A 21,850-nucleotide genomic window follows, 5' to 3' on the forward strand; every position below is an offset into this window, starting at 1 on the left:
AAAAGTTGAGGCCCTGCCCTGTACTTTATTGTATATACCGCCAAATCAAACTACCTGCTGTATATAAAGCAACCTGTAAGGCTACATCAATAATTCCATATTCATTGCCTTTGTACTCTGCCATTCTACCTTTGTCTTCTATTGTGTTGTTGTTGCAGTTTAACACCCGCTACATCCGGGCCGCATCTTGAAGTAAGTTAAATGCAATTTAGCCCTTCAAGTTTATTTTTATTTATATCAGAGAGCTGCCTCCTTTATTCCCAGAGCTGTCCAGAGTTTTCAGTCATGTTATGTGCCTTTTTGGAAGCACATATGTGTGTGTGTGAGAAACTGTTCTCTATGATGAACTTTAATAAAAGCAAGTATAGGACAAGGCTTACAGATGCTCATCTTGAGGCTGTACTCAGAGTTTCAACTGCAACATCCATCAGAGTAAATATGGCCCAGCTGTGAGCAGAAGCGCTGCCAGGTATCTGGCAAGAAATAAAGTGCAAATGGACTCAGAAGGGATTTGTCTGTTGAGTGAAATGTTAAAATAAGTTATTTGAGGTAGAAATTGCACTTTCAAAATGTGCATACAAAGTGCTGTCAGTTAGTTAATAAAAGACTTTGATTAGTTATTTAAGAATGAGGCCAAAAAAATGCACTTACTGTGAATTTAATAGTTTTGGAATATTATCATACAATATTTGAAAATAAACCGCGTTTTCAGAAATATTTGTGATTTTTTTTTATTTTTTATACTCGGACACTGAGATGACAGTGGTCAACAGTGGCCCCCAGCTCATTTGAGTTTGAGACCCCTGGTCTAGGCTGTATGTAGGCTCGTCGTGATTGTAATATATTTACGTCCCTTTGGAATAAAGTTTTTAAAGTATAAATAGCCCACCAAAACATTGATATCATCACTGGAAATTCTATGACAACTGTAAAGACATCAGCAGGCGTTGCAATAGCCACGCTACTGTACCTGAAGCTCTGTTCACTCTCTGTCTACCGCGCCAGGAATCACTTACACAGTCTGATTGGCTGCATTTCTCTCACCAGACATCGTACAACTCACCCCATTGGCCCACAGATACGGCTCTGGCGCGTGGTTGTGATTCCTGATCTGTGATTGGCCAGAAACCTACGGGACTGGGTAGCGCCGCATGTAGTCTGAGAGTTGTGATTGGCCAAGAGGCCAGGTGCTGTAGGTCAGGGTGTCCACTGCTCTGTCATCCCCACATATAAAACACTGTGCCGGCTGTCACACTGTTGGACTGGATACAATAACAACTGTCACCATATCTGAGTTAACTTCACACAGGTGAGAGGCTTTATGTTTCATTAGGAAAGCATGCGGAGAAAATAATGCGCATTATGTGTCTGTCTTATTTTAATGGGTTTGATTCGTCTGTTTAGTCTTAATAGAGGATGAGACATGATTATTTCGGGTGTCTGTGTTATTGTTAATGACCTAGCTGCCACATTTTAACAGTTAGTTTACAAATATAAGATATAATAACGTCACATTAAAACTGTTGTGTGTGTTTTTAACCCATGGTGAGTTGGTCCGTCTGCTATCTGGTCCGGGTTGCAATCTGACTGGCTGAAATCATCCTGTTTCTCTGTATTATGACCCGCATATTATGTGTCCGGTATGGGGATTTTCTTCATAATAAACGTTTTTTTAAAGAACGGATATACTCGTATACACTCACCAGACTTCTGTAACACAAAGACAGAGTGTGACAGAGTGTAACGGTTTCAGGTTGCATAGCCGCTCATAAACGACTTAAGTTGAAGGAAATCCCATTGCCCTTTCACCCAGTTAGCCTTCCTCAGTCCGTCTCTGGTCTCATGTCTCCCAAACACAAACATCATTTTATCTATTTAGGTTCGTTTAATAAGCAATGAAGGTTAGGCTAAGGGCTAAGTACCGTTAGCTGTCTAACTTTTGACAGAGCATGCTAGCCAGTGTTGGTAACTGTGTTTTTCCTTTAGGCTGTTAGCTTGCTGTGTAACAGGCTGGTTTCCTATGTTTGGTTAACCTTAGTGTTTTAACGTTACATGTAATAGTCTCTCCATCACTACAATAAGTGTCCTACTAACGTACTAGCCACACGGTCTAAGCTAACATGCTAGTTGGTCAATTCACTTTGGTCAATTCTTTAAAACCTTAATGCCAGATAGCAATGTTTAACGTCACATTAGCTCACGTTTAATAACATTATTTATAAGTAAGACCTGAAAGTTAACAATGCAACAGCGGCGCAGACATGTCTCCTGTCTAATGAATGTTTCTGAACCCCTGAAGTTGCTTTGCTATTCCAGCAGTATTAGCTGTAAAACTAACGTTAATCTTCTACATTATAAACTAACAATAAAGCTAATTTGTCTGACGGCTCTTCTTTACCATATTAACGTTATTCCCAAATGTCTCGTGTTCTGTGGTAGTGTATTACGATGTTAATAAGTTTTGAAATGGATGTATTGGTAAATATTCAAAGTACTGAACTTTGACCCACTTAATGTTATAACTGTTTGGTGTGTGTGTGTGTGTGTGTGTGTGTGTGTGTGTGTCTGCCTGTGTGTCTGTCTCAAACACACAACATATTTATAAAATGTATATATTTCTCAACATCAAACCTCTTGTCAACCGTTTAGGATGCCAGGATCTGCACCTATCAGTTGTTTGGGACCATGGCCCAAAGATGTGGGGATCATTGCCATGGAACTGTACGTTCCATCCCAGTATGTGGACCAGGAAGAGCTGGAGCAATTGGATGGAGTGCCAGCTGGTAAATACACTGTTGGTCTGGGCCAAGCTCGCATGGGCTTCTGCTCAGACCGTGAGGACATAAACTCTTTATGCTTGACGGTGGTCCAGAGGCTGATGGAGAAGAACGGCCTGTCTTATGACAGCGTGGGTCGACTGGAGGTTGGTACTGAGACCATCATTGACAAGTCCAAATCTGTCAAGACGGTAATCATGCAGCTGTTTGAGGACTCTGGTAATACAGATGTGGAGGGCATTGACACCACAAATGCCTGCTACGGGGGTACAGCTGCACTCTTCAATGCTGTCAACTGGGTGGAGTCAAGCTCATGGGATGGTGAGTGAATTAATGTTGATGTCTTTTGAGTATTGCACTGTTTGTTTGCATTCATTGATTTTTGTTTATTCTATAAAATATCAGAAAATTAGTTTAGAGCTGCAACAATTAATCGATTAATCGAACAATCATCAATTATTCCATTTATCATCAACGAGTTTGATAATCTAATAATTAGTTTCAGCAGTTTTTTAAAGACAATAAGTCCAAATTCTCTGATTTCAGCTTCTTCAATGTGAATATTTCTGGTTTCTTTGTTCCTTTATGACAATAAACTGAATATCTCTTTGGTTTGTGGACAAAACAAGAGATTTGAGGATGTCATCTTGTGGTTTGGGAAACACACTGATTGATATTTTTCATCATTTTATTGACCAAACAACTAATTAATTAATCATTTAAATAATCAACAGATTCATTTTCGATAATGAAAATAATCATTAGTTGCAGCGCTAAATAAGTTTCTGTTTGACTTTTTGGCCGAGTAGGGAGGAGTTTTCCTTCACTTGCATCATTGTGAAGTGATTCATAATGACTACTGCTAAAAACCTGACTGATCATATTATACCTTTTGTAGCAAATACTGCCAATTTATTTAATCAGCCTTTACCATTGAGAAAAATGACCAGACACTCTCCTACAACGGGTTTCTGCAACCCTGTTGTGAGTGTGAGGTGCCACTGTGCTGATGATTCCTTCTTAGGGAAGAGGCTTGTGTGTGTATTTATATATATATATAAAATCGCATTTTCCCTTCTGTTTTCTTTCTGCAGGGCGGTATGCTTTGGTTGTAGCGGGGGACATTGCCGTCTACGCCACAGGAAGTGCCCGGCCTACCGGGGGCGCCGGTGCAGTGGCCATGCTGGTCGGGCCCAACGCTCCTCTGTCCTTTGAACGAGGTCAGCTAATTGTTTGATGTGCAAAATTAGTCAAGCTGCACTCTTCACTGACTGACATGTTGATAAGAGCCCACTGTTATTTAGCTGATCCCATCATCCATGTGTTTACTGATTACTTACATTTAACAGTCACATTTAGTTTTCATGGCTGTTTAGCACTGAGATGAATGTTGTTAGACAAGAGCCAGGCTCTCTGTTGTTGTTTTTTTCCTCAGTATTTTCTTTTCTTGAAAATTGATTGTTTTTTTACAATGTGTACTGGTCAGGTGAGTTATTGTATGTGTTAAACTACAAATCTGAATACAAACCCGATCCCCAAAAAGTTGAGATAGATGGATAGATTACTTTATTCATCCCCGAAGGGAAACTCGGTTGTCACAGCAGTCCGGTATTTAAGTACAATAAAATACAATAGAATAAAATACTGAGGTGGAATAAATAAAAACAATAATAGAAAAAACACAATAGAACAAGGACACTTAAGAGTTAAAAAAAGAAGATCAGTTGGTAGGTAGATGATGGTAATTACACTGATGATATGATGGTAATAATGTTATTGTGACTAGACCGTATATAATAATAGTACAGTATATAATAATTGTAATAACAATATGATAAAATAAAATAATATATAATAATAATTATTGTAATAATAATAAGGCCAGTACAATAATAATAGTATATCACAGTATATAGTAATAATAGTAATAGCAGTACTGGATGTTGATGTTAAGTGGTAAACTATCAAATTCAGAAAGTGTATTTAGAAAAACACAAGATTATCAGTTTGAACATGAAATATTTGTACAGTTTTAAATAGAATATTTAGATTACAAAGGATTAGTAAATTATCGCATTGTGTTTTATGTACATTTTAGACAGTGTCCCAACTGCTTCAGTATTTGGGTTGTACCAGAAACTAGCTCAGTCATTCAAGGAAAGTTTATTAGCAGCAATACTTTTAGGTAAGCAGAAAACAAAATGTAATCAGTGAAAAGATGTTTTGAATTTTAGCCAGCTTGGAGTTGAGAGTTGAGAGAAGAACTGAGCAGACAAGCTAACCGCTGTGACTGTTGCAGGTCTGAGAGGAACCCACATGCAGCATGCATATGACTTCTACAAGCCAGACCTGATGTCAGAGTATCCTGTGGTGGATGGCAAGCTGTCAATAGAGTGCTACCTAAGTGCCTTGGACCGCTGCTACTCTGTGTATCGCAACAAGATCCATGCACAGTGGCAAAGAGGTGAGTTAACCGTTGTCTATAACAAATATAGACTAAACCTCCAATATTTCAAAGTGTTCTATGTAGGCTTGTTTTTATGTATTTCTTACAGTTGGAGTACAAAATCAGCCCAAAGCTTGCTTATAATCATCGTCCAGTTTTGGATATTCGATATTTCATGTGTTTTGCACACTTATCTTACTAAGTTACTCATTTAATACTACTGCTCCATTTGAAGACCTTTTTAAATCTCCTACAAATACAGTTCTAAGGTTTGCAGCAGAAATCCCCATAATACGGCCATGTAATAAGAAAAAAACCTGGATATTCACTGAAATTAAGTGACAAATTTACAAAAAAAACTCACAAATTTATGATTAAAGACACACATTTATGAGGACTTGAATATTCCCTGAAATAAAGTGACAAAATTACAAGAAAAAATAAATAAATGGTGTTTTGCTTGTAACACTTTTTATTTCTAGAGATTAAGATGCACATTTTTATGAGAATAAACTCTCTATAAATATTCTCTGAGATTAAATTTAAAAGTATAATAATCATAAACAAGGGTCTAAATCGATTTTTTTTAAATACAGGAACAAAACTGAATTTATGAAAAAAAACCAACAACTGAAAAAGTAAATGTTGAAAAAAGAACAAATTGAGATGCAATTGAAAATTATTAAAAAATAAAAGTAAATGTTAACAAAGAACAAAGAAGGATTAAATAAATAAAAAAAGAAAATTGGTTAATGTTAAAACAAACAAAATAAGATTAAAGAAAACATTTGTATTATTACACTTGACAGTGATGGTGAGATGCTTATCTCTACCTGTTGTATTTATTTGTCAAATAAGTTTGATTGGTGCTGCTGTCCTACATGTGGGCAGTAGTTTAGTGGAGGGACTGGCGGGATAGTTGCCTAATTAGTTAAGAGGGTTAGGGACATTACCTGCTTGCTGTGCTAAGAAGTTTACCTAAGTTCAATGACCATAAAATAGTTTAATGAGATGAGCCTTTAACCAGATGTGTCAACATGTACATCTGACAACATGAAGGTACTAAGGACACATTATTAACCATTTATAAGCAGGACAACATTTCCAGCTCTACTGTCAGGTCTTGATAAAATGTGCTTTGTTTCCATGACAACACAAAGACTCCACACATCAGCTGTTTGATGTATATACCCCATATCAGAACACGTCACACTATCAGATGGAATCAGAAGTAGGTTTTAATACACAAGAAAACTTAAATCACAGGAAGAGTTGTCATCTGTTTTGAATGTGTGGCAGTAGGCTGCCACAACCAAAAAGGTACTAATAAAAGTCTTCATTTTTACTGAATACCATAACTATTACCCCATTCTCTAATGTCAGTTTGGCAGCATATACTTCCCTATGTCCGAGTGACAAGTTACATTATGGAGACAGCATTCCTACAGTGAAGTCTTTCTAGAAGTCTTTTGAGTTAGTGTTCTTGTCAATCAGTCAGTGCGTTTACACAGTGCACAGTTTAAACGAGCTATGCTTAAAAATCGATATTAGTGTCTAATCAGACTTCTGTCCTTGTCCCAGTTTACATTCAACTGAGAAAATCGATTTCTGTTGACCTCAGTTCAACACTTTGTACCGTCACTACTGACCGGCGAGCGGCTAATGTGCGAGAGGCTAATGCAACTTTCTTGGATGTTTTTGTTCCAGGGTCATACGCTAGCGCGGGGTGGAGAATGCACACATGTGTTGTCTTGTCATACATGCCGGTTGAAAATCCAATTCCGATCGCATTATCTGTCCTAATGGGAGTTGGAGAACTCCGACATCAGTCAGACTAACAAGTTGACATGCACTTCAGTTGTCCAGTTATTGTCAGATTAAGGCAATAATTAGATTTTTTTCAAGTGTCATGTAAATGTACTGTGTGTCTTTAGTAGCGGTCAGTTTTGCAACTGGAATGCGCGCGCATTGTCAGTGTTTGTATACAAATAAATTGTCTATGTCTGTGTTTGTGACCATGAAATTGAGTGTGCATGGTGCAGAGTTGGGTTGAGAGGTGCAGCAAGATGAAAGTTGTATGCAGATAAAGCAGAGCCAGAAACTATTCTCATTGCGGTTTGCAGCTGTGCCAATGAAATGGAGCCCAGTAGGTTACAAATTTTCAAGACCAAGCAAAGTAAATGGCAACCGTTTAACCTCTTCAACTCCCCTCAGACACTAGTGTCCTCTGCCCACGTTTCTGTCTTTCAGAGGCTGAAACAGGCTCAGTTTTAAAGCTGAGAGAAGATACTGGTATGATATACAACCAAAGACGTTCAGTTGAACTGACCATGTCATGCTAGCTTGTCTTGTTAATTTAGCAACAAATCTGTAACAAAGGGTTAGGGTTAGTTAGTATGAACCTAGTCTCTGCGATGTCACCCTTAGGTGTCTAAAGAGCTGAAATGAAGGTCAAAGTGGGTGGCTCCCGTGGCTCCTTGGCAATGCCCGACTCCTCCTAACTCCCCGCTAATCCAAAAAAAGGGCAAAGAGGTGAAGTGGGGGATGAGCTGGGACAGGCTAGATGTAGTGGACAGCCACCTGTGAGGGCAGCTGCCTTTCACTCAGCGCCATGCCCTTAATTATTCAGAAGTTTAAGCCTTAATATAAATTAAATGGGCAAGTTGAATAAAAATCAAGCCCTCTCACAGTTGTTTACAACAGTTTTGGTCTCTGTAGCAAGTTTCTCTGTTCGTGAAGTGTATTTTTTTTTTTCTGTAAAGTTGAACATTTTAACCTGGGGGGGGTCAGTGGGGATTGACTTCCTGTTGGAGCCTTCTTCAGAAGGCCAGTCGAGGCGCTGCAGTTTTTGGTAATTGCACACTGGCTTCACTTTATAGCCCCAGAGGCTGCCGATTGATATCGACCCAGAAATTGCTGCAACAACTTATCAGACAAAATTACATCTTAACTTCCCAACCCTTATACACTTTAAGCTTTTAACATTTGAAAAGGCTAATCTTTAGGTTTTCAGCTTGCAGATGATGAACTGTCAAGTCCTGTGTGTTTTTGTGTCCACAACTTTTCTGCCCATACGTGGAAAAACTGCTTGATCAACCGTTGAAGGATGCAAAGGACAACTCTATTCTTCTTATTCTTTGATTTTGATTTTCTAGAAGATGGTTATGAGTTTGATTGTTTAAACAGAACGATGGTATAGAATGGGATGGAATAGGTTGATTACCTTCAAGATAAACAGAAAAGACATGCATTAGTCTTGAATAATCCCAATAAACATTTAACTTACTTCTATGTGGCGTCTAAGGTCGAGCCTCTATTTTCCCCTAAAGAGTCTCTGCCCTCCCCCGCCCCAAAAATAGACAAAAAAATTGGTCTGTTTTGGGCGTTGGAGGTGAAAGAGGTTAAAAGAGGAAAACATGCATACGTAGGCTTGTATGGCCTAATCATTCTTCTCCTACACAGAGGGTTCAGAGAGGTGTTTCAACCTGGAAGACTTTGGCTACCTCGTCTTCCATTCTCCATACTGCAAGCTGGTGCAGAAGTCGTTGGCTAGACTGATGCTGAATGACTTTCTGAACCATCCCAACCCCAACACTGAGACAGGACCCTTCACAGGCCTCGATGCCTTCAGGTACACTCATTTTGACATAAGAAAAACAAGACCTGAACTGAAAAAAAGAAAAACGGAAACAGGTTTTTATTCTATTGTAAGAGTAGTGAATATGGGAGCTGGAATGATATACTGTGCCTGAAATCAGCTGTTCCTATCAGATTTGATGTGTACCACACAGAGCATCTTTTAAATCTTGTAATCGTATAATGAGGCCACCCATACTGCATACTACCCATACTACATACATATACCCATACTGCCTTGCGCGCTCAAATTTCATTTCGAACCTCCACACAGTCTGGCAACGATGGCCGTTTCTTAGCCCTGTTTTAGGGATCCAATCACAGAACGGGACGGCAAGACAATGACGCGTACTACTCGACAGACGGAAGCTTGTAGTTTTGTAGTTTTCTTACGGATCAAACATGGCTGCAGCAGACTCAAAACTGTCTTTAGCTGTAGAAGGCGTTTTAAATAGTTTAGAGCGAAAGTTGATTTTAAAAGAAGAACAACGTTAGACTTTACACTCCTGTTTCACCACCAAAAAGGATGTTTTAGCCTTGCTTCAGACAGGATTTGGCCAAAGCCTAATCTACCAACTAGCCCCGCTACCGATCGCTGCTGTACGAGCCGGGGGACAGCGGAGCCGCCAAGAGACCCCCAGCAGCTCGTCTATATACCATAAAATCAGTGGATGTGTGGCTGAATGACATGAGGGGGAATTATGGCGTAAAAATAAATAATCTTGCAGAAAGTGAGAACTGGAGAATCAAAGCAGCAAGCAACACTCTCTCACAGACACACACACACACACACACACACACACACACACTGCCGGTAGACTGTGAGCAGCCAGAGCCAGAACATGCTGCAGAAAAACGTTGCAGAAGCAGAATTGAGCGTTTTAGTCTCAAAGTAGAGATAGGCTAGTCCGGCTATGTAAACATTAATTTCTGTCGCTCTACGTTTACAGGTTTCCAGACTAATCTCATTTGTGATTAGTCTGGCGTTAGAACAGTATCTATTCAAATGATCAGTTTTTAAAGAAATGCAGCAACTTTTATAATAATATTATAATAATTTGATAATAGTAGATGTTTGCTATTAATAGGTTGCCACAAGCACAGCTGGGTTATTCTCTGACAACACAATCAGACACTTTGGTGTTTCTGTTGCTCTGTTTCTGTTGTCTCTGTTGCCATTTCTGTGTGTTTGGATTGCAGAGACGTGCGGCCAGAAGAGACCTACTTTGACCGGGATGTAGAGAAAGCCTTCATGAAGGCCAGTGCTGATCTGTTTGAGAAGAAGACAAAGCCCTCCCTGCTGATCTCCAACCAGAACGGAAACATGTACACCCCCTCTGTCTATGGCTGCCTTGCATCACTCATTGCACAGTACGTCCCAGTGTGTGACTTTTTTATCACTCACATTCATACATTCATCTACTGTACTTTATCACTTGCCACAGCCATGTGCTAACGAGGCAAGGTGCAAAACACTGTCCCTCTGGGAAGTTGTAAATGCTAACCTACCTGAAAAACAAATGTCTCTAAATCACATTAAAACAACCCAAAACAACAACAGTGAAAAGCAAAAATAAACCAAACAGACAGACATACACCACACTGCAAAAAAAGGTGTGTCTAAAAACAAGATAGAAACACTTAATCTGAGGGAAATGATCTTGCTGCATGGACAGATAATTTCACTTGACAAGATTTCTTAAAATAAATAATGTTGAACGTTTAAAATAAGAAATTAACTCTTAAAACAAAATAAATTAAAGCTGCAAGCAGCGACTAACTGGCCCGAGCAGAGTGCACTGACAATTATTTGTTTCTTACCAAGATAAAAAAAAACTTTAGATTTAGAAGTGTTAGATAATTTATCTTGTTTTAAGAGTTGATTTCTTATTTTAAGCGTTAAACATGCTTATTTCTAGATTTAATCATCTTAATCTAGGAAATCTTGTCAAGTGAAATTATCTGTCCATGCAGCAAGATCATTTCCCTCAGATTTAGTGTTTTTATCTTGTTTTTAGACACCTTTTTTGCAGTGCAAGGCCCAATGCCCTATCACACAATGGTAACAAAAGTGGAAGATTATTAGTATATCTGCCCTATGATTCAGATCCGCTGTGAAATATAATATGCTGTTTCTTGGTGCATGTTACGCTTTTCGAACAAATTCCATGAAAATTGGGCTAGTAATTTTCCCATTAGCCTGCTAAAAGACAAACAAACAAAGTGAACTTGGTGGAGGTAAGAACACAGAGTCTCTGTGTAAGCAAGACCCTGCTGACGCATTTTGGTGTGGTAAACATATTTACTCAAAAAAGTTTGGACAGGAACATGTTTACCATTGTGTCACATCAACTCTTCTTTTACACTACTACAGCGGTCATTCCTAGTGTTAGAAAAATTGCATGAGGAAACATCATTTACCAATATAGAAAATAATCAATTTTTTTAACACTAGCTAGCTTACACACAGACTAGCAGCTGATCCAGGAATGCTGACCCACCTCCAGGAGGCCCAGCACAGCACAAGCTGATGACTCTACATCTCTGTGTCTCCTGATGACTCGGGGCCAATAGTTTCCCTTTAACTAAATTTAAGACATCCAGTCATGGATGGCAGATCAACCAATACACTGAGGTCTTTGTCATTCTGAGCTTCACAACCAATAACTAACTGAATGCAATTGAGTCATTTTTGACACATTGGAAACATAACTTAGAACAGCGGTTCCCAAACTTTTTTAGCCGTGCACTGCCTTCTATGTCCCAACCGGGTTGACGCACCCCCAATTCCCCACACCTTCAAAAAAAAAAAAAAAATGCAATAAGCTTTTTTTATAGCCGTATTAAAAGCGGCATGTTTAATCATACTCAAATGACCAAAACACACATATAAGTAAATAATCACCATCACAACAATGAGCTCTCACATTTGAATTCATCTGAAACACAGTTTCAATATAATGCAACAAAGTTATGGTGCAAGCTTCCACTTTTAAGAACAAAGAGGATGATGACAGGCTCAGGATCAGAGGCAGAAAGCACATAAGCTGGGAAAATGTTGTAATATTTTGAGCCACGTTGGACAAAAATTGCAGCAAGTTTAAATGACTGTGGAGCTAACACAACTCCGTCATCATAACACAGGTTGGAAAAATGGAAGAAGATAACTTCTTCTACGCTTCATTTTAAGATTAAGTGCATTTTGAATAGCCTGCATTTATTAATTAATTAATATTAGTTTTTGATTTTACATTTTACAAAGGAAATGTTTATTTACATGTCTTTATTGTGTGTGGGGAAAAAATTTTTCATTGTGTGATATATTAGACCGCCATTACATTTTTCATTTCGTGCACCCCCTAGCGGCAGCTCATGCACCCCCAGGGGTGCACGCACCACACTTTAGGAATCCCTGATTTAGAACATTGCCAGAGTGCAACCCTTGAACTATGATCAAGCTATGAATATTATATTGCCTAGAAATGGGTGGATGAAGCCTTGTGAAGCTTTTGAGGCTTCTTCCTGATTGTATCGAAAAAAGATTTGAGGCTTCAAAGCCTCAAAGACAGACAGACCCTACCATGACATCTAGTGGTCAGCTGCAATTATAACGGCCACAAACTTCCAAATGATTCACACATCTTATCGATTCCAGTTCCAACACAAAAGCAATATTATCAGTCTTAAGCAGCCGTGTCTTCTTTCTGAGAATCATTGTCCTCACATGAGAGTGTTACAACACTTTAAAAATGTCAATTTACTAATAACACGTTTCAATGTGTTGTCCTGTCACCACTAGAACTCGTGAGTTCTTATGCAATTCACCAATTATGCTAGTGATCATAAGGACAGCCCTGGATTTGGATCATATACCTCTGGGGGGGGGGCGATCAATTTGCGTCTCCTTATAACGAATGAAGCAGCGCTAAAGATTTGAATCATTCACCTCACTTTCGGTGCTTCGTTGTGACATCTGAAGCCTCAAATGTCATCGGTCACGTGATCAGGGAGCTTTGATACAAGCCTCAACACAGTGTTTCCAACCAGTCTGCTTCAAAAGACTGAAACAGGCTTCGGAGCCTCAGTGTCAAATGGCCCATCTTTGATATTGCCACATCCAGCCAATAACTGTATTGTAAGATTGTCAAACAACAGTCATTTGTTACTGCAGTTTAATATGAGTTAGAATAAACAGGAAAAAATCATCTCAATTGTTCAGTGAGTATTGTAGTATTTTAGTATAATCTTTGTTGTCTCTGTGTTGCAGACACACGTCTGCACAGATAGCAGGACAGAGAATTGGAGTTTTCTCTTACGGTTCGGGATTCGCTGCTACTCTGTATTCTCTCAGAGTCACACAGGACCACACACCTGGTAAGTCAGCATGGTTCAATACAGCTGTGTGACTTGAATGAAAATAGAGCATATAGTCATTATGAAATTGTAATACCAGATAGCAGTGTGTTCTTCCATGTGATTTGTTTTTACTGCCTGTTTGTTTCAGGATCTGGTCTAGACAAACTTGTGTCCAGCTTGAGTGACCTGAAGGTCCGACTGGACTCAAGGAAAAAGGTTTCACCTGCAGTCTTCTCTGAGAACATGAAGCTGAGAGAGGAGACACACCACTTAGGTATGACCCTGATTCTCAAAGATTAAAACAAATTGAATTAATGACAGTGCCAATCATAGGTGTGTCAGGAAGAAACACTCTCTAATGCAAAGGATGCTCAATCTCCCTGGTGTCATCATGAAGAGAACTATGAGACTGTATGTCCAATATAGGGAAGAATAAGAAGCTTTGACTCTATTTTCAGGCTGACTGTAGCATGTTTGAATTAGGGCAGGGCGATATGGACCAAAAGTCATATCCCCATCTTGATAATAACCAAAATCATAAACAATAAAACCATGGAAATTGTCTAGATATCAGCTCTTAAATTAAACTCTAATGAGATATTTTTGTTGTTATCATTATATTTGTCCAAACAAATGTACCTTTAGTTGTACCAGGCATTAAAATGAACAAGATATTAGAGAAAACAAGGGTGGGCTAATAATATTTTCAATGATTGTATATCAATATATGTGATATGGTCTAATCCCATATCGCATTCAAAAATATATCGATATATCGCCCAACCCTAGACGGTTGTAAAGTTGGCACAACAGAAGAACTTCCGGTTCATGTGAGGAGCGAGGAGACTTAAAATAAGAGAAAATAGACGCACCTACCGAGTTAATCCAACCCAGAGGATTTGATTTGATATTTAGAATCCTGCATCTCTCAATGCTTTGCTGATGATTTTTTCAAACTGTCCACACAGCCAGCTACGTTCCTCGAGGCTCTGTGGAGGATCTGTTCCCAGGGACATGGTACCTGACACGAGTAGATGACAAACATCGCAGGGAATACGCAAGAAGACCTCTGGACGATGACCTGGCAGCAGAGCCGGAACATGTACGCTCCAGCACTGCCACTGAGGTACACAAGACATCAATGTTAGCACAGAGTTTCATACTTTTACATCATAATAATAATAATAATAATTATAACACATTGCATTTATATAGCGGTTTTCTAAACACTCAAAGACGCTTAACATGCAGTAAATAAATAAACAAAGAAAAGTTTTGAGGGTTTTTTTGAAGATGGACAGTGAGGGGGAGTCCTGATGGTTTTTGGGAGTGAGTTCCAGAGGGTTGGAGACCTGTCACCATAGGTTCAGTGTTTAGTCCTGGTGGGGGGGCAAGGTTATTATAATTAACGAAAACTAACAAAATAACGAAAACTAGAATTGAAAAAACATTTTCGTTAACTGAAATAAAAAAACTACAAAAAAAAACAATAACTAACTAAAACTGTATTGTGTGGTTACAAAACTAACTAAAATTATAGTGAAAATGTCTTTAATTTTTTGTCTTAACTTTTTTCGTACATATACCAGTGTTTCTATTAGAAAGAGGATTCTGTTAGTGAACATGCAGGAACACATGGTGAATATGTTTACTGAGACTGGGATATGTACACGAACCAAAGTTCAAAACACCCGGAACTGTAAGAGTTAATAACCTTATTTGGGCTAAGATGGATAAACCAAAGGAAATAAAGACAAAATGTATTATGACCTCTTTGAATCTCGCACCCAACACATAGCCCATTACAAAAAAATAAAACACTGATGAAAACTAAACTAAAACTAAGCATTTTCAAAAAATTAAACTAAACTAAAACTAGCAAACTCACTCTAGAAATAAATTAAAACTAACTGAATTTGAAAACAAAAATTGACAACGAAATTAAAACTAAAACTAAAACTAATGAAAAAAATCCAAAACTATTATAACCTTGCTCCATGTGCTGCATTGTGAAGGGACACAGGCCTCATCAGGTACTGTAGAATAATGGGCAAAGTCATGTTTTCAGAGTTTAGGCATTGACTTGGCACAAAATCAGTTTTCGTGACATTCCTAGTGATTACATTACAGTGTCAGAGGTTTTGGTTGTGTTCTGCTAGGAGCAGCTAATGTAGCCTGGAGTGTTTTGTTTTTTTTACTTTCATTTTCAGTCTTTGATAATGACTCAAGTGATGTCACAGCATCTGTTGGGTCCAGACTGCACACAGTTCTCTCTGGAGACACAATCGGCTTTATTCAACTTTTTTTCTGATATGCAGTGTAACACCTGGAAGCCCACACTGCTGTTAAAAAATCAGTGGTGTTCCACTTGAATTCACTGATGCATGAAACTTCCTGCAGATGTTTCAAATTAAAAGCCTGCTGGGATTGGGAGGGATTATGGTTTTTGAGCTGCTAGAAGGCTTTTAATGTGACACATCTGCAGGAAGGAAGTAGTGATTTATTTTGCAGTCACTTCTACTTTGCTGTTTTTCAATCAAAGTCTGCATCAAATTATTAGTAAATGAAAACAGTTTTTCTGATAGAGGAGCTGAGCGCAACAGACGGTCACGTGTTGAAATGTTCATTAAAGTCCGTTTACAACAGAGCAGCAGGTCAGAAACATATTTGACCCAAACCATTCATTGCTTTGAACCAACTGTTCTTTTTATGTTGTTGTCTTTCTCCAGCACATCCCGAGTCCAGCCAAGAAGATGCCTCGCATCCCTGCAGCCGCCGCTGGTCCAGAGGCTGCCGTCAGCAACTGAGGGCACCCAGCTTACCTCTGAGAGGTATCAAGAGCCAACAGTTTGGAGACTGTAATAAGTAGACCGCACTAGAGGTCAGAAGGCTAGCAGGAGACAACAGCATCACCTCCAAAATCACTATACATTAAACTTAATTGGGCTGGAGCAGTGTGTTTTCAGTGGAGGCCTACGGACAGCTGGAGAGACCCTTGAACTGCCTGTACCCTTCCCATCATCCACATGCTATACTGTCGGACAGTAAACTCCACATTTGTCTAGTCTTAGTCTATTTGGATCACAATCATTTGTTTTAGCAGTCCTTTATTTCAGTGTTAACATTTGTCACCTTTTCCTTTTGCATTAATGCAAAATTGACAGTTTATATTTGGGAGAAGCACGGGCAGATTGTTGCTTGAAGAGTTGCTGCAGGCAGGCTTGGTCGTGGCAGCTGGCAGCCAGAGACAGGAAGAGGTAATGGACATAATAAATGTGGCTGAGGGCCTCCTCCTCATTATAATATCAAAGGGACTCAGATGTGTTAATGTATTAAAATAGTGCTGCTGCTGCCGCCACAGCAACCCAGTGTGAGACGCCTCTCATACCCCCACTCTGCTGTTTGCATTCACCTTAGTTTTCTATAAAAAGACGTGGTGTGTTTTCTACAGGGCACTGCAGGTTCATTATGTGACCCTGTCACCAAACATCAGGAACAGTGGGACCCAAACAGAGGGCTTCAGAGTGGGTGGAATCTCACTTGAGACTGTTGTTGATAACTGCAGCTTAGCTGATGTAATCATGTTAACCTGTTAGAACGCACAAAGTGATTGTGATGAAACTCCTGTTTCATAAATACATATTCTGACACACCAGTCATTTTAGATTTTCTGTTTGCCTGTTTTTTTTTCAGGTTTCCTTAACCTTTCACAATCATCAGCTCTGATCATTTTCAAAGTCCACTACTGCAACAGATGTTATAAAATACTTTGTAACACTTTTATTATTTTTATTGATGAAACAAATAGTTGATTAATTGATAAGTCGGTTGTCAGAAAATGTTTAAGGGATTAAGCATTTTAACAATTTTATCAGGCTAAAAAAGTTAAGTGTCTCAATTGTGAAAATATGTGAATATATATATGATTTATTAGACTAAATAATGTATATTAATGTAAGTTTGTCCAAATTATTTAGCAGCCCCAGACGTAGTTTCTTCGCGTCACTACCACCAGATATAGTAATGTATGGTAACTGCTCATCCTAATGGAGAAAAATAAAATTCCTAGAAAGTTAGTTGAAACTAACATTATGAACTGCAGGAGTCATGCTGCAGTGTGTCTGTAATGTTGATCAGTCATGGTTCAGCCAGCAACCAATGACAACATAAATAAAACGTTACACCAATTTCATCCTTTAAACCAGTGGTTCTCAACCTTTTTTCACTGATGTACCCCGTGTGAAATATTTTTTTTGCCAAGTACCCCCTAACCAGGGCAAAGCATTTATGGTTGGGAAAAAAAGACTTAAAAACAGAGCGCTGTGCCATCAGTATCTGATTTATTAAACTTTGGAACTGATAAACACATACAAAATTCAAAGATTTGAAAAAAAAAAAAAAAAACATTTTAAATGTTAATAATCCATGACTAGATTTATTGCAAATATTTCTCATCACTAAAATGTAGTGATTCAAACTAATGTAGTAAAAACAGTGAGCATCTAACCATTTAAAACTATAACTGCTACGCTTCAACCAGACTCCATCTTTGAGTTTTCAAGTGATTGACAGGTGATGCCAGGTGGCATATGACAGGTTGGGTTGAACCATCCTGGTATGGGGGAGACTCTGGGTTTTTAGGAGAATTCAATTGAATAGCCTACTGAATATAAAATTAATTTTATGAACTTATATTTTCCTAAAATATTTATCAAATAATTATTTTTAAAGGATTTTTGCATGGATGCTACTTTTTAAATATATATTTTTAAAATCTCACGTACCCCAAGGGTAGGTGTACCCTCATTTGAGAACCACTGCTTTAAAGTACAATCAGCAAAAAATTGCTTTTAGTTATGAAAGTACAAAATCCTCAGCTTTTCTTTCTTTTCTTTTTTTTTAACTGAAGCTCACCACCTGTTGGGGAAACATACAGTCCTTTTCATAAAATGATGTCTACCCTACTTAAGTTTACAAAGCAAAGATCCACACCTGCTGCCTACAGACTCATGTCAGTGGAGCCACACTGGTCCGGGCCAGCAGCAGCACTTTGTTAGGACCACCAGGCTAAAACAGATGCAGTCTAATCCAATAGCCCTGCAATAAATCTACCTCCATCAAAGTGTGTGTGCTGCTGTTGAATTGTGTTGTTATGTTGACAGTTTCTAATATTTTGTTCACCCTATTTCTATCACTGAGGGCCGACTTAATATTAAACATCTCTTTGTGTAATATAAATAGACTGTGTTTTTCATCACCACATCTAAACAATTCATATTTCAACACAAACCGAACATTTGAACCGAAAACTGAAAACCAAGTGTAACTATGATCTGTGTCCAGTTCCAGGTTTTCGTTGTATTTTATTCCTTTATAAACTGACAGGTGCTGAGAAAGGAACCTTGGGGTCCTCACTTGTCCTATTGCAGCCTTGCTCCAGTTTTACAGACAGTAAATGGAGTGCATATTGATTGTTCAGGGACCAGTACCCTGTTTGAGAAAGTGGGTTTAGTGAAAACTTGAGTGAGCAGTGTCATGGTGCAGCTGCAGAATGTAGTTTAAAAGTGAAATAAAACAACTGATTATTGTTGAGCCAAAGTTCAAGTAGGAGATGCAAGTGTGGTAAATGATGAAAAAAATGGACAACACTGGTTACTTTAGTGTGTTATAATGTACTGACCCACTCTCTTTTTAAGGAAAAATGTGCAGTCTGCATATGAATGCATTAATATCTGTTCATCCGCTGGATTAAAACAGAGGCTCTGGCTACGTTTACACGAGGACGGTCTGAACAGAAGACGCAAAAGTGGCGTCGTGTCTTCACTTTTTATTCCTCGTTTAGACGAGCATTTTCGGGAGGAAATCTGCGTGCATACGGTGACGCAAGTGTGTGAAATTCGATTGTATGCATGCCAGGCGGCATCACTAACAGCAATAAGAGCACCTTTGGGCATGCAGAAGTTTTCATGCCACACATTTCCATCAGCTTCTCCTTCCACAAAGTTATCCACCATCCACTAGATCTCCCAGGTCTCGTTCACAGCCGTCTGGCTTGCCTACGACGAATTGCTGCATCCAAAATGTGATAGAGGTAATTACAGATCCTTCTCTGTTCAGTAATACTATCTGTACATATCCTGTACATTTGGTGGAAAGACTCCTGTAAGTTTATTAGAGCTGCCAGAGCAGCTTGAAGGTCCCACGCATGGAAATAATCCCACGTTTGTTTATTTTCCTGTACTGGAGCATGTATGTGACGTAAACGCATACGTGACGTGAGCAGATCTGAGCAGAGTTTTGCGTCTTGGCAGTGTAGACGGACACGCTACGGCGGAGCGTATTTAACTTTTCCACTTTGGAGGGTGGTTTCAGATCTTTGCGTTTTTAAGCCCCCAAAACGCCGTCACCGTCTAAACGAAAGGCACTTCTGATAAAATATTTTGTCGTTTTTACCCGCAAGCGTCCTCGTGTAAACGGGGCCTCTGTCTCTCATTTATCTCTTGCCATGGTTAATTGTAGTTTTGGAGCTCTGTTGAAGATGACTTTGCTTCATTCACCATGCATGAGCTTAACTCATGAACTGAGTGAACATACACTGCAAAAAAGGTGTGTCTAAAGTAGGGCCGGGACTTTAACGCGTTAATTAAGCTTAATTAATTACACAAAAATTAACGCTGTTATACTGTGGATTTTTTCTTCTTCCTCTTCCGGACGCAATTTCGTCCCGCTACTAGTCCTACAACTTGAAGAGTTGCAGGACAAATTATATATCAAAACGTGCGGTTTGATCGGGATTGGTGTACTATTACTTTTCTATACCGAATACTAATTTTTCGCGACGTAAGACACAAGTCTTGTGTATCGGTGTATTAATCCACGTTTCGATAGGTCATATAGTTTTTTTTATCAATACCTGTTCAATGACCACGATCATTTTTGGAGAAATTCTGAGATTATAATGGGTGTGTATTGCAGGGAATGTTCGTGTCACAGTGTGTGACATCATCGCCAGAGTGTAGAGGGAGAGAAAAAATTGTCAAAAAATAAATTTAAAAAATGCACTCCAGACCGCAAATTCCACTCTACAGAAATAATTTATACATAGAAACGTAGGAAAATTTGTCTTCTCACTCCCAGTCCTCTGGTAAAGCTGTCAGAGTTATAGTTTGGGCGTAGGACGCACAGATGCGCCACCAACACGCACCAATAGCCTCATTGCCTCCCATATTAAAAACGCAGGAAGATTTCTGAAAAAGGGAGATGTAACAGTTTTTTTAGATCGCTCTAACAAAGCTATTTTTTCATTTTTCTTAAAAAAAAAAACATATGTAGACATTCAGGAAGAACTCAGGACGCTCAAAGTGAAGTCGGATCAATGATAGGTATTATGGTTTTGCCAAAAATGCTTTCTGTTCGAGGCCAGAAATTCTAGTCTGTCCACCTCTGTTCCGGAACATTCGGCAGTTGGTTGCAGTTAATTCTGTTGATTGCGCTGCTCTGATTGCCTTTGATCTTTGCTCTGATTGCCTTTGATCCTTTGATGTGATTACAGTTACAGATACACGCACACACACATAAGAACAAATTTGTTCTTAAGAACGGTTCGTGAATGAGGCCCGTTGTCTCGAAGTTTTCTGCAAGCGGACTTTAAGGGTGCAAGTCCTCACTCAGTCTGTCAATAAGTCCACAGCCGCCTGATGAGTTCCGGTTTCTGTAGTCTGTCAAAGTTCTCATTTTACAGGTTCTCCAACACGTTTTCTACATACTTTTTTATGGTTTTGGGAGCCATTTCTCACCAAGATATCCCAGACTGCCGTGTCCTTTTTCGCCAGATCAGATCAAGGAAAAATGTTATCTCATAAAAAATAAAAATAAGTATTTTCTACATGAATTGTTTAGTCTATAAAATGTTTTTTATGTAAAAAAAAATAGCATTTACAATTTGTCAGAGCTCACACTGATGACATTAATTATCTTGTTTCATCTGACAGACAGACCAAAAATGAAAGACACTCATGTCACTCATGACAATTAAAAGCAGCAAACTGTCTTGTTTGTGAAGCTGAAACTTGAAAAAAAAAAGAAACTAAAATAAATGAAATAAAGCAGCAAATAAAACACACTGCATTTTAAAAGTTAAGACTCAGAGAAGCCAAAACAATGTTAATTTAATAAATTAATTCATTATACTAATTAATACATTGTCAAATGGCACTTTATCTTTTGTACATTTCATCTGAAATTAATGGAATCTGGAATTCAATCTGGAATTAGCATGCCTTTCTATTGTGCTTTGAAACAGCACTTTTTCTTCAGCATCAGAATCTTTCATCATATTTAACATAAATGAACAGTTCAACCTACAGGTATAGTTAAAAGTCATGGATTTAGATAAAATCCCAACGTTAAAAATAAGACTCATTCTATTTATTTTTTGTTGGGTAAAAACATTACGTGTCTGGTGAGAAAGTTCAATAATTAAATGATAGTCCGATAAAAATGTGCTAAGTCAAGATTCAAACCTTACATGAAAAATCCTCTCATTAAAAATGTATCTCCCCATTCTATATGAATTTAAATTAATTTAACTGTCAAATTAGAGGGAAGCAGCTCTGTTTGAACATAAATGGAAAAA

The 21,850-nt window shown here is 38.5% G+C and overlaps 1 protein-coding gene across 1 annotated transcript; it reads left to right on the forward strand.

The window, feature by feature from the left end:
• Nucleotides 1-1,215: 1,215 nt before the first annotated feature.
• Nucleotides 1,216-18,453, forward strand: hmgcs1 (3-hydroxy-3-methylglutaryl-CoA synthase 1 (soluble)). The gene is made up of 10 exons (XM_059358057.1): nt 1,216-1,309; nt 2,650-3,098; nt 3,872-3,997; nt 5,077-5,241; nt 8,686-8,854; nt 10,060-10,230; nt 13,127-13,233; nt 13,364-13,489; nt 14,184-14,341; nt 15,945-18,453. Exons 2-10 carry the CDS (start codon nt 2,651-2,653, stop codon nt 16,020-16,022), a joined length of 1,548 nt encoding a protein of 515 aa, XP_059214040.1. The 5' UTR covers nt 1,216-1,309; nt 2,650; the 3' UTR covers nt 16,023-18,453.
• Nucleotides 18,454-21,850: the final 3,397 nt, after the last annotated feature.

The sequence above is a fragment of the Centropristis striata genome, chromosome 19 (genome assembly GCF_030273125.1).
Source record: "Centropristis striata isolate RG_2023a ecotype Rhode Island chromosome 19, C.striata_1.0, whole genome shotgun sequence".
NCBI lineage: Eukaryota > Metazoa > Chordata > Actinopteri > Perciformes > Serranidae > Centropristis > Centropristis striata.

What these genes read in the sequence shown, in the direction of transcription:
- hmgcs1 (XM_059358057.1), top strand. Translation starts at nt 2,651, where the DNA reads ATGCCAGGATCTGCACCTATCAGTTGTTTGGGACCATGGCCCAAAGAT. An exon ending in CTTGCATCACTCATTGCACA is followed by an intron (nt 10,231 to 13,126) that starts GTACGTCCCAGT and finishes TCTGTGTTGCAG; the next exon opens with ACACACGTCTGCACAGATAG. An exon ending in CACACAGGACCACACACCTG is followed by an intron (nt 13,234 to 13,363) that starts GTAAGTCAGCAT and finishes TGTTTGTTTCAG; the next exon opens with GATCTGGTCTAGACAAACTT.